Source organism: Phyllopteryx taeniolatus, chromosome 15, assembly GCF_024500385.1.
Source record: "Phyllopteryx taeniolatus isolate TA_2022b chromosome 15, UOR_Ptae_1.2, whole genome shotgun sequence".
In the NCBI taxonomy this organism is placed as follows: Eukaryota; Metazoa; Chordata; class Actinopteri; order Syngnathiformes; family Syngnathidae; genus Phyllopteryx; species Phyllopteryx taeniolatus.
The window spans coordinates 17,736,737-17,753,458 of record NC_084516.1 but is presented as its reverse complement, the minus strand read 5'-3'; the positions used below and the strand labels follow the sequence as shown (position 1 = coordinate 17,753,458).

The 16,722-nt window shown below is 44.6% G+C and overlaps 3 protein-coding genes and 1 pseudogene across 4 annotated transcripts; 2 read left to right on the top strand and 2 right to left on the bottom strand.

The window, feature by feature from the left end:
• Positions 1 to 118: 118 nt before the first annotated feature.
• LOC133490204 (histone H2B) lies at positions 119 to 3,806 on the bottom strand. 2 transcript variants are annotated; one of them, XR_009792129.1, is made up of 2 exons: positions 3,350 to 3,806; positions 119 to 810 (listed from the first exon to the last, which is right to left on the bottom strand). XR_009792129.1 is itself a non-coding variant. In XM_061799976.1 (1 exon), the coding sequence occupies exon 1, from the start codon at positions 3,785 to 3,787 to the stop codon at positions 3,413 to 3,415; it is 375 nt and encodes a 124-aa protein (XP_061655960.1). In that variant the 5' UTR covers positions 3,788 to 3,806; the 3' UTR covers positions 3,332 to 3,412. The 2 variants fall into 2 exon arrangements, 1 of the variants encoding a protein (XP_061655960.1); XM_061799976.1 differs by lacking the exon at positions 119 to 810 and having other exon boundaries at positions 3,332 to 3,806.
• A 1,892-nt stretch (positions 3,807 to 5,698) lies between these two features.
• Positions 5,699 to 7,604, top strand: LOC133490208 (histone H1-like). The gene has a single exon (XM_061799980.1). It carries the CDS (start codon positions 5,726 to 5,728, stop codon positions 6,362 to 6,364), a length of 639 nt encoding a protein of 212 aa, XP_061655964.1. The 5' UTR covers positions 5,699 to 5,725; the 3' UTR covers positions 6,365 to 7,604.
• Positions 7,605 to 9,056: 1,452 nt separating this feature from the next.
• On the top strand, positions 9,057 to 16,585 carry LOC133490211 (histone H2AX-like; annotated as a pseudogene).
• On the bottom strand, positions 14,173 to 15,061 carry LOC133490200 (histone H3). The gene has a single exon (XM_061799972.1). The coding sequence runs from the start codon at positions 14,858 to 14,860 to the stop codon at positions 14,450 to 14,452; it is 411 nt and encodes a 136-aa protein (XP_061655956.1). The 5' UTR covers positions 14,861 to 15,061; the 3' UTR covers positions 14,173 to 14,449.
• Positions 16,586 to 16,722: the final 137 nt, after the last annotated feature.

Genomic DNA, 16,722 nt, shown 5'->3' with positions numbered 1-16,722 from the left:
GGCAGTAAGGCTAGAAGTTTAGGGGCAGGGTTTAAATTATTTTACCATGGTGTAGATGGGAAGAGAAATGGAGTCGGGGTTATTTTAAAAGAAGAGTTGGCTAAGAATGTCTTGGAGGTGAAAAGAGTATCAGATCGAGTGATGAGGCTGAAATTTGAAATTGAGGGTGTTATGTGTAATGTGATTAGTGGCTATGCCCCACAGGTAGGATGTGACCTAGAGGTGAAAGAGAAATTCTGGAAGGAGCTAGATGATGTAGTTCTGAGCATCCCAGACAGAGAGAGAGAGTCGTAATTGGTGCAGATTGTAATGGACATGTTGGTGAAGGTAATAAGGGTGATGAAGAAGTGATGGGTAAGTACGGTATCCAGGAAAGGAACTTGGAGGGACAGATGGTGGTAGACTTTGCAACAAGGATGCAAATGGCTGTAGTGAACACTTTTTTCCAGAAGAGGCACGAACATAGGGTGACCTACAAGAGCGGAGGTAGAAGCACACAGGTGGATTACATCTTGTGCAGACGATGTAATCTGAAGGAGGTTACCAACTGTAAGGTAGTGGTAGGGGAGAGTGTGGCTAGACAGCATAGGATGGTGGTGTGTAAGATGACTCTGGTGGTGGGGAGGAAAATTAGGAAGACAAAGGCAGAGAAGAGAACCATGTGGTGGAAGCTGAGACAGGACGAGTGTTGTGCAGCTTTTCGGGAAGAGGTGATACAGGCTCTCGGTGGACGGGAAGAGCTTCCAGAAGACTGGACCACTGCAGCCAAGGTGATCAGAGAAGCAGGCAGGAGAGTACTTGGTGTATCTTCTGGCAGGAAAGGAGAGAAGGAGACTTGGTGGTGGAACCTCACAGTACAGGAAATCATACAAGGAAAACGGTTAGCTAAGAAGATGTGGGACACTGAGAGGACCGAGGAGAGGCGAAAGGAATACATTGAGATGCGACACAGGGCAAAGGTAGAGGTGGCAAAGGCAAAACAAGAGGCATATGATGACATGTATGGCAGGTTGGACACTAAAGAAGGAGAAAAGGATCTATACAGGCTGGCCAGACAGAGGGATAGAGATGGGAAGGATGTGCAGCAGGTTAGGGTGATTAAGGATAGAGATGGAAATATGTTGACTGGTGCCAGCAGTGTGCTAGGTAGATGGAAAGAATACTTCGAGGAGTTGATGAATGAGGAAAATGATAGAGAAGGGAGAGTAGAAGAGGCAAGTGTGGTGGACCAGGAAGTGGCAATGATTAGTAAGGGGGAAGTTAGAAAGGCATTAAAGAGAATGAAAAATGGAAAGGCAGTTGGTCCTGATGACATTCCTGTGGAGGTATGGAAGCATCTAGGAGAGGTGGCTGTGGAGTTTTTGACCAGCTTGTTCAATAGAATTCTAGTGCGTGAGAAGATGCCTGAGGAATGGAGGAAAAGTGTACTGGTGCCCATTTTTAAGAACAAAGGTGATGTGCAGAGCTGTGGCAACTATAGAGGAATAAAGTTGATGAGCCACACAATGAAGTTATGGGAAAGAGTAGTGGAGGCTAGACTCAGGACAGAAGTGAGTATTTGCGAGCAACAGTATGGTTTCATGCCGAGAAAGAGTACCACAGATGCATTATTTGCCTTGAGGATGTTGATGGAAAAGTACAGAGAAGGTCAGAAGGAGCTACATTGTGTCTTTGTAGATCTAGAGAAAGCCTATGATAGAGAACCCAGAGAGGAACTGTGGTACTGCATGCGGAAGTCTGGAGTGGCAGAGAAGTATGTTAGAATAATACAGGACATGTACGAGGGCAGCAGAACAGCGGTGAGGTGTGCTGTCGGTGTGACAGAAGAATTTAAGGTGGACGTGGGACTGCATCAGGGATCAGCCCTGAGCCCCTTCCTTTTTGCAGTGGTGATGGATAGGCTGACAGATGAGGTTAGACTGGAATCCCCGTGGACCATGATGTTTGCAGATGACATTGTGATCTGCAGTGAAAGCAGGGAGCAGCTGGAGGAACAGTTAGAAAGATGGAGGCATGCACTGGAAAGAAGAGGAATGAAGATTAGCCGAAGTAAAACAGAATATATGTGCATGAATGAGAGGGGTGGTGGGGGAAGAATGAGGCTACAGGGAGAAGAGATGGCAAGGGTAGAGGACTTTAAATGCTTGGGGTCAATCGTCCAGAGCAATGGTGAGTGTGGTCAGGAAGTGAAGAAACGGGTCCAAGCAGGTTGGAACGGGTGGAGGAAGGTGTCAGGTGTGTTATGTGACAGAAGAGTCTCTGCTAGGATGAAGGGCAAAGTTTATAAAACAGTGGTGAGGCCAGCCATGATGTATGGATTAGAGACAGTGGCACTGAAGAGAAAACAGGAAGCAGAGCTGGAGGTGGCGGAAATGAAGATGTTGAGGTTCGCTCTCGGAGTGACCAGGTTGGATAAAATTAGAAATGAGCTCATCAGAGGGACAGCCAAGGTTCGATGTTTTGGAGACAAAGTTAGAGAGAGCAGACTTCAATGGTTTGGACACGTCCAGAGGAGAGAGAGTGAGTATATTGGTAGAAGGATGATGAGGATGGAGCTGCCAGGCAAGCGAGCTAGAGGAAGACCAAAGAGAAGGTGGATGGATGTCGTGAGGGAAGACATGATGGCAGTTGGTGTTCGAGAGGAGGATGCAGGAGATAGGCTCTCATGGAAAAGGATGACGCGCTGTGGCGACCCCTAACGGGACAAGCCGAAAGGAAAAGAAGAAGAAGAAGAAGAAGAAGATATATATATATATATTTGCAAACGTTGGTCCACATTTGTGGGGAAATGTTTTTAGGATAGTAAAATAATTCATTCAGGAAAGAAAACGTTTCCCCCCCCCCCCCCCCCCCCCCCCCCCCCCCCCCAACTAAACTGGTGAGGTGTAAATCAGCCCCCGCTATTCGCGGGGGATAGGGACCGAGCCAGGCCGCGATTAGCAAACTTCCGTGAATAATTCACGCCCCATTAAAAATGATCATTTGTGATAGTTATACTTGCCTACAATTTAAACCATAAATACACAAACTATGCTCCCAAACATGCTGAAAAGACTGCACTGCTGTCATAGACAAATGCCGCACTTTAACATTTGAGCCCCTGATAACTTCGAACTGTTATGCCTAGGTTTCCATAATATACTACTGCAATGACTATTGCAACTCCTGGGGGTTTTACCATCACCACCTCATCCTTAAAACCTAGCAACACCACTGACTAGAAAGTACTATAAAATATAATCTAAAATGAGTTTAACATTGGTAAAACGGCAGTGTCCACCACATTCAGCTGGTATCAGACCAACACTAAATAATAAAGTGACTACACAAATTGAATGAAGGCATTTACTTCTCAAGAATAATGAAGTGGCTCTGAAAAGAGCCGTTGTTTTTGTAGTACGGTCGGAGCGTTCTACTTGGAGCTGGTGTACTTGGTGACGGCCTTGGTGCCCTCGGACACGGCGTGCTTGGCCAGCTCACCGGGCAACAGGAGACGCACGGCGGTCTGGATCTCCCTGGACGTGATGGTGGAGCGCTTGTTGTAGTGAGTCAGACGAGACGCCTCGGCGGCGATACGCTCGAAGATATCATTGACGAACGAGTTCATGATGCTCATGGCCTTGGACGAGATGCCGGTGTCGGGGTGCACCTGCTTGAGCACTTTGTACACGTAGATGGCGTAGCTCTCCTTCCTGCTCCTCTTTCGCTTTCTGCCGGACTTGCTGACGCTCTTGGCGACGGCTTTCTTGGAGCCCTTCTTGGGCGCGCCCTTTGCTGGCTCAGGCATAGCTGCACTGACGAGTAGGAGCGGCGAAATTAAATAAGAACGTGGCGGCTGAACACAAGGTTTTTATATGGGGCTCGTGCGACTAGCGCTGTGCCAGTGCTGCTCTCTGATTGGTTGACATCTCTCGCTTGGCTAAACTCAGACAAAGAAACTCCTGTTGACGCTCCTGGTGGGGCTTTGTTGCCCCGCTTCCGGACCTGAACGAGGACAGGTGACGTATTTTGATGGTTGGACCTTCACTTCGCAACCCCACGCGAGGAATCGCAGAAGGATAACCTTCTTTGTTCTAAATTCGGGACCACATTTGATTAACTTGACTTGACTTCTTATTATTGCACATGATCAGATCCCAATTTAGTATCGTTACAAATGTTACTGGCTCCATTGTAAATAAATGTATCTATAACTCTTTCTCTGAATTGCACTTCCTTACAATCACATGTAAGGCTCCCAAACAACTTAGAGAGGAAACTGATCATTAAACGGAATTCCTTAACAAACTTTGCTCACCCTACAGTATGATAAATGTTGCCTTGGTGCTGGCATTGCAGCCAGTTGATATCCAGCCATGCCATACAGTGCTCAAAATGAATGAGGACAACTCAACAGATTCTTTTAAAAAAACACCTTCCCTTTCAGAATGATTTTTTTTTTTTGGTAACTGTTCTGTACCACAAACCACTCCCCACAATTGTTGACTATTGTTTGCAAATAGTGTCACTGCGCTCTCACACGTACACGCGCGCACACACACACACACACACACACACACACACACACACACACACACACACACACACGAGAATTTCAGAATGTCGCAAAACTGAGTTCATACTAATCACAGACAAAATAAAAAATAAAATAAAACTCACAATTAAATACATTAATAAGTAATAATGATACATTAGCCTAGAAAAACTGGATTTCAAAATGAAATCTTCCTCAGTAGTTGTCAAACCTTTCACAACAAAACCACTTCAAAAGGAACTTTGCTCTCCAAGTACTACAATAATGACCAACATTAAATGACAGTGACACGCTGTTAATCAAAATCGAGGCAGAGGTTTTGTTCATAAAAAAATCATGTTCATAACCTATAACATTATTACAAATTAAGAAACATCTACAATGTAAAATGTAATGTTGCCATCAAAATGTAAAATTCTGTGTTAAAATATGTTTTTTTTGGAGGGTGCATAACAGTTTATTTCAGTTAAAATTGAATTGAAACAGCAAAACAGCATTGTTGTTTCAATAGTCCTGATAATTGAAATATGCAATGGCACACTGCACTACTGTACTTTAGTCATTGTCCATACTGTTTATAAATCATCAATTTGGGCACATTCTTCACAGTGGGACAAACATATTTCATGACTTGAAAATAATATTACTGCAGTTTAAAGACGTGACGACTGTTATCAGATGCCAACAGACGTCTCAGTCGTTCATGTGTGTTTGCTGGCCTCAGAAAACGTTGTTTTGTTCCCAAACCATCGCCAATACACGCCTTTTTAGACTTTGGGTCCGTGGATGAACATGTTATTTCATCTGCGAAGCGGTTTTTGTCACATCGTGAGTTTTAAAAAATCATTTTATTGAAGAAATAAGTGAGGAAATTCGCCGAGTAGCGCTGCTCACGACAGTGAAGAGGTGACGTTTGGAAGCTCTGCCAAGAAAATGCAAGGAGTACACGACATTTAAAAAACCTCGATGGGGAGAGACACAAGCGTGTTATCTATTCAAATCGTTGTCGGCGATTTAAATAGTTGCCGTTGTTATTTTTCACCATTTGAAGTGTGCGGAGAAAACACAAGTGAGGAGAGTTTGTCAGCGCGCCGCGGAGCAAAGTGCCCGATTGACTCTCCACGGTTCTCATGGTGCGTTTAAGTCCAGCCTCTTGCTTGGGAAAAGCAATTGTCCATTGAACCGAACATCATGGCAGAAGTAGCTCCAGCTCCAGCTCCAGCGGCTAAAGCGACCAAGAAGAAGGCTCCCAAGCCCGCGAAGAAGAAGGTCGGACCCAGCGTCGGCGAGCTCATCGTCAAGGCTGTGGCCGCGTCCAAGGAGCGCAATGGCGTCTCTCTGGCCGCCCTCAAGAAGTCTCTGGTCGCCTCCGGTTACGACGTGGACAAGAACAAGTCCCGCGTCAGGACCGCCGTCGTGAACTTGGTCACCAAGGGAACTCTCGTCCAGACCAAGGGCACCGGCGCTTCTGGCTCCTTCAAGATGAACAAGCAGGCCGAGGGGAAGGCGAAAGCGCCCGCCAAGGCTGCGGCCAAGAAGACCCCCAGCAAGCCCAAGAAGCCCGCCGTCAAAAAGGCAACAGCGAGCAAGAAGCCCAAAACGGCCGCAGCCAAGAAGACGAGCCCCAAGAAGGCCGCCAAGAAGCCCGTCAAGGCTGCGACGCCCAAGAAAGCGGCCAAGAAGCCCACCAAGAGCCCCAAGAAGGCGGCGGCGGCGGCGGCGCCCAAAAAAGCCCCCGCGGCCAAGAAGGCTTCTGCTGCCAAGAGGAGTCCCGCAAAGAGGGTGGCCAAGCCCAAAAGTGTCAAGAAGGCAGCGCCGAAGAAGAAGTGATTCAACGCTCCTCTCCACAAAAGGCTCTTTTAAGAGCCACCACATTCCCAAAAAAAGAGCAATGGTATCCGTCGTAAACTTATTGCTTATTGAATCGGTGAGATCATGAATACGTGCTGAAGCTGATATGTGTCAAAACCAATCTCACAGCAATATGAAATCGCAATTTTTATTTTTTTTTAATTATTCACATTTAGAACTACTTATTACACACACTGAGAGCCTGTAGTGTGTTGTAATGCCACTTGGCTGCAGTAGAGTCGGCATTCCAAGGGGCACGAGTAGGCGTCCATTGTCTTCTACGGTAGCACCCACGCAAAATGGCCGAGCACCTCGGCCGTGTATTCACATGTGACACAAGCGCCGGACACTTCCATTTACTTTAACTTAATCACATGATCACTTTAAAGAGCCACGTGGAAAATCATGTAATCTATTCATTTGTGTACAAATGGCTGACACAAGACGAACAGAAACATGTTTGAACGTAAACGATTTCACCTTAGCTGCGTGTAGTCTCTAACTATATAACAAAGCTCTCTTGGACTCTTGTCTCTTCCTAGTTCCACTTTACAGACTCACTGATCCGTGTGTCTGTAAACCTCCCTTTTCCCCCCTTCTACTTAGTGTGGACCCAGATGCCACCACACATTTTGATCGATCACGTGGTTTTAACAAAAACAAAAAAGATGGGAAAAAAACAACAACAACAACAACAACTATTTCACAAGCACACAGTTCACAAACCTTAATGATCTCTGGTCGAAACACCATATTATGGTATATTATATTATAAAGTGTGGGCTTGAATATGAATATGCACGTCAACTGTCGAAACCAGCAGACATTCCATTAGCTTGGTCCCTCTTTTGATGAACTTCTTAAACAGTTGAATATCACTATAACATTGCGACATGTTGCCAATTTTGCACATCTCTGTTTGAGACATTATTACGTGATTACACTACTCGTTATTGCAGCTTTGTCGCTCTGCGTTATTTGCATAACTCGCTCTTGAAGACTTTCTGCATCATTTGCACAATTGCCATTGTATCAGCATTACCACATTACTCTCCCAATGCTCAATGACTCGGTACTTGTGCTCTTATGACCTAAATGTATAATTTGTGATAGTGGCTATTTGTTGTTGAACTACAGTGGACTACAAATACCAGAGGCAAATTCCTTGGGTGTTTTAACATACTTGGCCAATAAAGATGATTGTGATTCTATTCTGAAAGGCTGACAAGACCATTTCTTTTCTTATAGCTCTCAAATGTGGCATTTTAAAAGGAAATGAACAATTTAGATGTACTCTTGCTGTTGGGTTTTCTTAGGGGGAAAAAATAGTTGAAGTTGTTTCGACTGTAAAATGAGTTTTTATTGATATTCCAATGTTGCACGTAACATTGTGTAAAGATGTCGCGTCGCAGTATATTGGTGTACGTTACTTTGAGCATACTGATAAGATAAATTAGCCAGTAATATCATTATTTGACCTCTGCGACCCATCAACTCCCGTCATTCTTTCTCTGAAGACGCAATGCATTATGGTATATGACGACTCGGTGACTGACCATCGGTTGACCACTACAATATGGCGTAACCACTACATAGTGCATTGTATAGTGGTTAGGGAGTGATTTCAGACACAGCCACAGTCTTAGCTTTGTTTCTGCTAGCTTAATGCTAACACATAATGCAGAACGCCATAGACGGGCCAAAGCATTGTAAACTTTTCAATAAAGAATAGTCAAATACAAACGGTGCAGCTCAATTCTCTTGTTGGGGTCTTTTCATCAAATCTTTATGTGTTATCTACATGCGTGCACCACGCTGCTTCCTTGGAGGTCAAGGTGCGCCCAACAGAAACAATATTTTTAAAGTGAAATTCCACATGCAATAAACGTTTGTGTTGTTAGTTTTTAGTGACACTTCTGCCATGTTCAATATGTTTTCGTTTTTTTCCCCCCACAAAATATTTAGTTAAAATAAAACACATTTTCATCAAAATCTGCATAGCAGTGTTGGAATACCTGGAATCAGCAAGTACTTGAATCTAAGTCTATGCACAAGTAAGAAATTTGAGGGGGTCAGTTAATTAACATGTGATCTGTACTTGACTCATCCATTGTACTCCTTGCACCTCTGGTTTGTTTAAAGAAAAATGTAAATAAATAAATTTGGATTATATTGCCCATGTGGCAGTTCACTGGTATTGTACGTCGGAGAAATCATCTGGCAAGGCCCACGTTGTGCTAAACAGTGTGCTCGAAGGGCAGTTTAAAATGCAAAAGAATTACATAGACTGAAAGGAGGTTTCAAAATGGCTATATAATATTTATTTAAAAATAATAATAATAATAATAATAAAGACATACAAAGAAACAAAAACGTTGGCAAGACGAGATCGAAGGAGGACACGAAATGCAATGGGAAGGACATTCGAGCTGATTTTGACTGCTTGGTTCGGCCAACAGCAACTGATTGCGGGGTAACGCCCCCTCAGACCGGCGCTTCTGATTGGTGCGCGGCCCCTGGCGGAGGTCAGCCCCGCCTGGAAGAGTGACCTCCCGCCACAAGGCTCGCTTCCAATTGGGGGAGATTGGATTCAAACAGGCCCCCGAAGTGCAAAAACCCCACTGCGTTTAAAGCCGCTTTCATGTTTTGTCTGACTTGTGCGTCCCGCGCATTCTGCGGCTATTAAAGCAGGACTTTGAGCACCGAAAGGCACATTTCTTTCGCGTTATCACTTTGGGAAGAAGTATCAAGATGAGCGGAAGAGGCAAGACCGGCGGCAAGGCCCGAGCAAAGGCCAAGACTCGTTCCTCCCGTGCCGGACTGCAGTTCCCGGTCGGTCGCGTCCACAGGCTGCTGCGGAAAGGCAACTACGCCCAGCGCGTCGGCGCCGGCGCCCCCGTCTACTTGGCGGCCGTGCTCGAGTACCTGACCGCTGAGATCCTGGAGTTGGCCGGGAACGCAGCCCGCGACAACAAGAAGACCAGGATCATCCCCCGTCACCTGCAGCTGGCCGTCCGCAACGACGAGGAGCTCAACAAACTCCTGGGCGGAGTGACCATCGCTCAGGGCGGCGTGTTGCCCAACATCCAGGCCGTGCTCCTGCCCAAGAAGACCGAGAAGGCAGCCAAGTCCAAGTAAAAGTCCACTCCAACGGCCCACTAACCCCGAAAAGGCTCTTTTAAGAGCCACACACTTTTCACATTGAGAGCTTTACCCCCTATATATATAGATATATATATATAGATATATATCTCAAAACAAAAAGTACAAATGAAATGTGTGTTTTTATGATTTACTTTCCATTCTCACAGATTAATTACTTATGGAATTTCTTGTTTTGTTGTTCTTAGAGCTCCTGTCCAGGTCCTAGAAGACGAGCAATAATAATGATAGGTCATATTAAATAGGGATGCACTGATACCACTTTTCAAACCAAGTACAAGTACAACCCCAATTCCAAGGAAGTTGGGACGTTGTGTTAAACATAAATAAAAACTGAATACAATGGTTTGCAAATCATGTTCAACCTATATTTAATTGAATTTAATGTTCAAACTGATAAACTTAGAATTTTAAGGCTGCAACACGTTCCAAAAAAGCTGGGGCAGGGTCATGTTTACCACTGTGTTACATCACCTTTTCTTTTAACAATATTCAATAAACGTTTGGGAACTGAGGACACTAATTGTTGAAGCTTTGTAGATGGAATTCTTTCCCGTTCTTGCTCGATGTACAGCTTCAGCTGTTCAATAGTCCGGGGTCTCTGTTGTCGTTTTTTTATGCTTCATAATGCGCCACACATTTTGAATGGGAAACAGGTCTGGACTGCAGGCAGGCCAGTTTAGTACCCGCACTCTTTTACTACGAACCCACGCTGTTGTAACACGTGCAAAATGTGGTTTGGCATTGTCTTGCTGAAATAAGCAGGGGTGCCCACTTTTCCACTTTGCATCAGTCCATCTTAGAAGAGCTCGGGCCCAGAGAAGCCGGCGGCGTTTCTGGGTGTTGTTGATGAATGGCTTTTGCTTTGCATAGTGGAGTTTCAAGTTGCACTTATGGGTGTAGCGCCGAACTGTATTTACTGACATTGGTTTTCTGAAGTGTTCCTGAGCCCATGAGGTGATATCCTTTACACATTGATGTCGGTTTTTGATGCAGTGCGGCGTGAGGGATCGAAGGTCACGGGCACTCAATGTTGGTTTTCGGCCTTGCCGCTTACATGGAGTGATTTCTCTATATTCTCTGAACCTTTTGATGATATTATGGACCGTAGATGATGAAATCCCAAAATTCCTTGCAATTGTATGTTGAGGAACATTGTCCTTAAACTGTTCGACTATTTTGACGCCTTGTGACGCCTGTTCACCTGTGGGATGTTCCAAACAGGTGTTTTTTGGAACGTCTTGCAGCCATAAAATTCTAAGTTAATGATTATTTGCTAAAAACAATCAAGTTTATCATTTTGAACATTAAATGTCTTGTCTTTGTCGTGTATTCAATCAAATATAGGTTGAACATGATTTGCAAATCATTGTATTCTGTTTTTATTTCCGTTTAACACAACGTCCCAACTTCATTGGAAGTGGGGTTGTATATATATTGGCAAGGAAGTTTTGTTTTGATGTAACAAAAGTTCTGATTGTCCTCGATTTAGAATGTTTTTTTTTTATTATTATTATTGTCCCATTCAATAACTTCCTCTTTAAATATAATCAGTTTGTGTTCCCAATTTCTTTCTCCACAATCTTTATATCAGATAGTCCAGGTACTTTCATTTTTAGTTTGAATATTGATTGTTTTTCTGTCACTTTCTTCCCCAATGCAGACACCCTCGGACTTGGAGTTGACACATACTGTACATAAAGTATATTCTGTTGGGGAAAAGTGATCGGCTATCAGAATGCTTATTGATCAGAGGATTTATAGCTAAAATGTAGATGACCCGCATTCACATTTTTTTTTCGCCCTCTTCCAAACATACCTGTATTTACTACTGTTTCTTAGTACATCACAAACTTTCACCGTCATCGTCATGTGGCAGCGTATTTATGCCCACTGATACTGCTCATTGATTGGCTCGTTGAAGCGGGGAAACGGTTGTCCAATCAGGACGAAGACTACGACCCCGTTTTGTTTTAGTTCTGCCTTGCTGTATTTCAAAAGAGCGGTAATGAAATGATTCGTTTTAATATTTTTTAATTAATAAGTAGCATTTCAAAATGAGAATTATTCTGGTATTACAACGAAGGTCTATTAGTTGTTATTTAGTCTGATTAATGCAATTGCTTGATTTGTCAAAATAAAACTAAATTCATTTTACATTTACAAAAAATGGTAACTCCAATTATTTTGTTGGTAGATAACTATTTCGTGTTCGCATGATTTTGAACTAGGCTGCTTTATTTTTCTTTCTTGGAGCCCTTCTTAGGCGCGCTCTTGGCTGGCTCGGGCATGGCTACATTTCAATCTGACTGGCGAAGGGTATAATAAGTGACGGCCAAAGCCTGGGTTCTTTATATAGGGCTCGTGCGACTAGCGCTGTGCCAGGGCGCCTCTCTGATTGGCTGACAACATCTCTCGCTTACTCGGCGAGGCTTCAGACAAACAATTCCCTGTTGAAGTTCCTGGCGAGCCTTTGTTGTCCTGTTTCCGAGCCTGAAGAGGACGGGTGGCGTCATTTGGCGGTTGGACCTTCACTTCGCAGTCCCCCGCGATGAAAGACCGAAGCAGAACATCTTTGTTGTAAATTTATAACCACATTTCACATACTTCAGCTGTGTCAGCACAGCTGTGTTATTATTGCACACAGTCAGCTCCCATTTTAGTATCGTGACAAATGTCAATATTGTAGTTGTTTCTATTACTCTTTCTCTTAATTGCAGTTCCTTACATCCATCCATTTTCAACACTGCTTACCCTGGTTAGGGTCGAGGGGCGCTGGACCCTATGCCAGCTGACTTCAGGCGAAAGTCGCTGTGGGAAAGGCGTATTTTTAAACGTTTAAAAATAAATTATTGGTTAAGATTAAATGCAAATTTATTGCAACTAAAAGTTAAACATCTGAATTTTATATTCTATACTGCATATACGATACTTGAAAACTGCAGGAAAATTTAAAAGGAGTACTGTATTGAATAAAAGAACATTTTAAGTTAAATCATAATTAAAACATACAGTTTGAAAATGTTTACAGTGCTTTCATTCATATATGAAAATAAGAAACGGTATCTGTTTATTGTATATATAGTACAACCCCAATTCTCCAATGGAGACAGGTCTGGACTGCAGGCAGGCCAGTCTAGTACCCGCACTCTTTCACTACAAACCCACGCTGTTGTAACATGCAGAATGTGGTTTGGCATTGTCTTGGTGAAACAAGCAGGGACATACATGAAAAAGACGTTGCTTGGATGGCAGCATATGTTTCTCTAAAACCTGTATGTACCTTTCAGCATTAATGGTGCCTTCACAGATGTGTAAGTTACCCATGCCATTGGCACTAACACAGCCCCATACCAACACAGATGCTGGCTTTTGAACTTTGCATCCATAACAGTCTGGATGGTTCTTTTCCTCTTTGGCCCGGAGGACACGACGTCCACGATTTCCAAAAACAATTTGAAATGTGGACTCGTCGGACTGCAGAACACTTTTCCACTTTGCATCAGTCCATCTTAGATGAGCTCAGGCCCAGAGAAGCCGGCGGCGTTTCTGGGTGTTGTTGATGAATGGCTTTTGCTTTGCATAGTGGAGTTTCAAGTTGCACTTATGGGTGTAGTGCCGAACTGTATTTAATGACATTGGTTTTCTGAAGTGTTCCTGAGCCCATGTGGTGATATCCTTTACACATTGATGTCGGTTTTTGATGCAGTGCCACCTGAGGGATCGAAGGTCACGGGCATTCAATGCTATTTTTTGGCCTTGCCGCTTACATGCAGTAATTTCTCCAGATTCTCTGGACCTTTTAATGATATTATGGACCGTAGGATGATGAAATCCCTAAATTCCTTGCAATTGTACGTTGAGGAACATTGTCCTTTAACTGTTCAACTATTTTCCTCACACACTTGTTCACAAAGAGGTGAACCTCACCCCATCTGTTGTTGCGGTGGGTAAAACAATCATAATTAAAAAAAAAAAAAAAAGATTGCAGCATTATTAAAACGTACTGTTACTGTACATTGCTATAAAATGCCAATAAGCGAAGCTTTGTTGAAGGTACATATGTAAGAAACATTCACTGCCATGCATTATGGTATATCACGACTTGGTGAGTGACCATTGGTTGTTCACTCCTTTTTGCTGTGCTTTGTGGGAAATTTCATCAGTCAGCATAAGCATTCGGAAACCACTACAAAATGGCGTAACCACTTTTAGTTGTAAAGCTACATACTGCTATGTCACAGTAATTTCATGGCATGGCAGATGTGAAATTAACAGTATTAATTGTAGTTTTACCATACCTTGCAGGGAAATATTTTGAGTAAAATTACTGTGAAACCAACTCAAATAGTAGCTAGTAAATTACCGTAAATTTACAGCCCAAATTTGACAGTGCATAATATACATAAACCCTGTGGTATTGCAATTAATGGTTGCATTGGCTATAGCACTGACCCCTAAGACCATTTCATAAAATACATTTATTCTCAGATTACAATTTTAATATCAAAGTGCATTTTCAGTGGGGCCCTTTGTATATCTGAATCGAATATTTACCACGGAGATTCTATATTACATAAAGCAGAACCAGTGTTAATTCAAAATGAACTTTCACATTTAGAATATTGGAAAAGTTCATCTGCTACCTTTCAGGAAGGTAAAAGTGCCACAAGTGAAACCCAATTTGCCATCCGATTACACTACTTTGTGTACTTTTAAAAAAAATAACCACAATTTTATTTGCATTATATTGCATTTTATATAAACTTAGTTTACAGCAGAAAACAGCACATGTAAACTACACTATATGGAAATCAAATGCCTGTAAATCTTTACAGAACGTTGTCATTTAGTCAAGTGCGTTGGCTCTTAAAAGAGCCGTTGTGGTGCGAGAAGGAAAGCTTATGCTCTCTCCCCTCGGATGCGACGTGCCAGCTGGATGTCTTTGGGCATGATGGTGACCCTCTTGGCGTGGATGGCGCACAGGTTGGTGTCCTCGAACAGGCCGACCAGGTAAGCCTCGCTGGCCTCCTGCAGAGCCATGACGGCCGAGCTCTGGAAGCGCAGGTCGGTCTTGAAATCTTGAGCGATCTCCCTGACCAGGCGCTGGAAGGGCAGCTTGCGGATGAGCAGCTCGGTGGACTTCTGGTAGCGACGGATCTCACGGAGAGCCACGGTACCGGGCCTGTAACGGTGAGGCTTCTTGACGCCGCCGGTGGCCGGGGCGCTCTTGCGGGCCGCCTTGGTGGCCAGCTGCTTCCTGGGAGCTTTGCCTCCGGTGGACTTGCGGGCGGTCTGCTTGGTTCTCGCCATTTTAGCGCTTCTCTTTACCCGACGAAAGGAAATGCGGTAGAAAAGCTACTCGAGCCGCCTTTTAAGCGCTTGGTTCTGCTGCGCATGAGCGACGCCCCCCTCAGGGCGGCGCATCCTGATTGGTGGCCGGCCCTTGCCGGAGGTCAGCCCCGCCTTGAAGGGTGACCTCCCGCCTCAATGCTCGCTGCCAATTGGGGGAGATTGGGTTCAAACAGGCCCCCGAAGTGCAAAGACCCCTCCGCTTTTCAAGCCTCTTTCCTGGTTGGTCTGCCTCGAGCGTCCCGCGCATTCTGCGGCTATTAAAGCAGGACTTTGAGCACCGAAAGGCACATTTCTTTCGCGTTATCACTTTGGGAAGAAGTATCAAGATGAGCGGAAGAGGCAAGACCGGCGGCAAGGCCCGAGCAAAGGCCAAGACTCGTTCCTCCCGTGCCGGACTGCAGTTCCCGGTCGGTCGCGTCCACAGGCTGCTGCGGAAAGGCAACTACGCCCAGCGCGTCGGCGCCGGCGCCCCCGTCTACTTGGCGGCCGTGCTCGAGTACCTGACCGCTGAGATCCTGGAGTTGGCCGGGAACGCAGCCCGCGACAACAAGAAGACCAGGATCATCCCCCGTCACCTGCAGCTGGCCGTCCGCAACGACGAGGAGCTCAACAAACTCCTGGGCGGAGTGACCATCGCTCAGGGCGGCGTGTTGCCCAACATCCAGGCCGTGCTCCTGCCCAAGAAGACCGAGAAGGCAGCCAAGTCCAAGTAAAAGTCCACTCCGACGGCCCACTAACCCCGAAAAGGCTCTTTTAAGAGCCACACACTTTTGTCTTTGAGAGCAGTAAACCTTGATTGTTGGTTTAAACTGGTAGGTCGGATCCTAAATGTGAGCTACAGAGCCACTTTGAGTGGGTCGCAGACCGGAAGTAAAAACCTCCATGTGGTCCTCGCTTTAGAACAATAGGCCGACCGAGGTTAAAAACTGCGTAGTGTATAAGAATAACAAGGCTCTCTCTCTCGATATATCTGTATAGATCTCTATATCGATATAGAGATCTATATTGATCTATATATATATATCCCCCCCCCCCCCCCAAAAAAAAACATCTCAATTTTGAATGGTAGTTTTGAAAAACAAATTGAGGACCACAGAATCTTTAATGGTAGTATACATTTATGGACACTGCAGCCCGATGTGGGGCACAAGCCAGCGGAAACTGGAGGCCGGTCCCAAGCCCGGATAAATGCAGAGGGTTGCGTCAGGAAGGGCATCCGTCTTAAAAACGTTGCCAAACAAATATGAGCATTCATCTAAATAATTCCATACCGGATCGGTCGTGGCCCGTATTAAAAGCATCTGCCACCGGTGCCGTCAACCTGCAGGGTGCCGGTGGAAATTCAGCTACTGTGGGTCGAAGACGAAGTAGAGGTGGAAACCGGATTCTTCAGCAGAAAGAGAAGAAGAGGCTAGAACTGAATGTTGGGACTATGACAGAAAAATCTCAGGAGTTGGTTGACATGATGATTAGAAGAAAGGTTGCTATATTGTGTGTCCAGGAGAGCAGGTGGAAAGGCAGTAAGGCACGAGGTTTAGCGGCAGGGTTAAATTATTTTACTATGATATAGATTAGAAGAGAAATGGAGTAGGGGTTATTTTAAAAGAAAAGTTGGCTAAAAATGTCTTGGAGGTGAAAAGAGTATCACATCGAGTGATGAGGTTGAAACTTGAAATTTATGTATTATGTGATTTGTGGCTATGCCCCACAGGTAGGATGTGACCTAAAGGTGAAAGTCGTACTGAGCATCCCAGACAGAGAGAGAGAGCTCTAATGGACATGTTGGTGAAGGAAATGAAGTAACTGGTAAGTACGGCATC

What these genes read in the sequence shown, in the direction of transcription:
- LOC133490204 (XM_061799976.1), bottom strand. Translation starts at nt 3,787, where the DNA reads ATGCCTGAGCCAGCAAAGGGCGCGCCCAAGAAGGGCTCCAAGAAAGCC.
- LOC133490208 (XM_061799980.1), top strand. Translation starts at nt 5,726, where the DNA reads ATGGCAGAAGTAGCTCCAGCTCCAGCTCCAGCGGCTAAAGCGACCAAG.
- LOC133490200 (XM_061799972.1), bottom strand. Translation starts at nt 14,860, where the DNA reads ATGGCGAGAACCAAGCAGACCGCCCGCAAGTCCACCGGAGGCAAAGCT.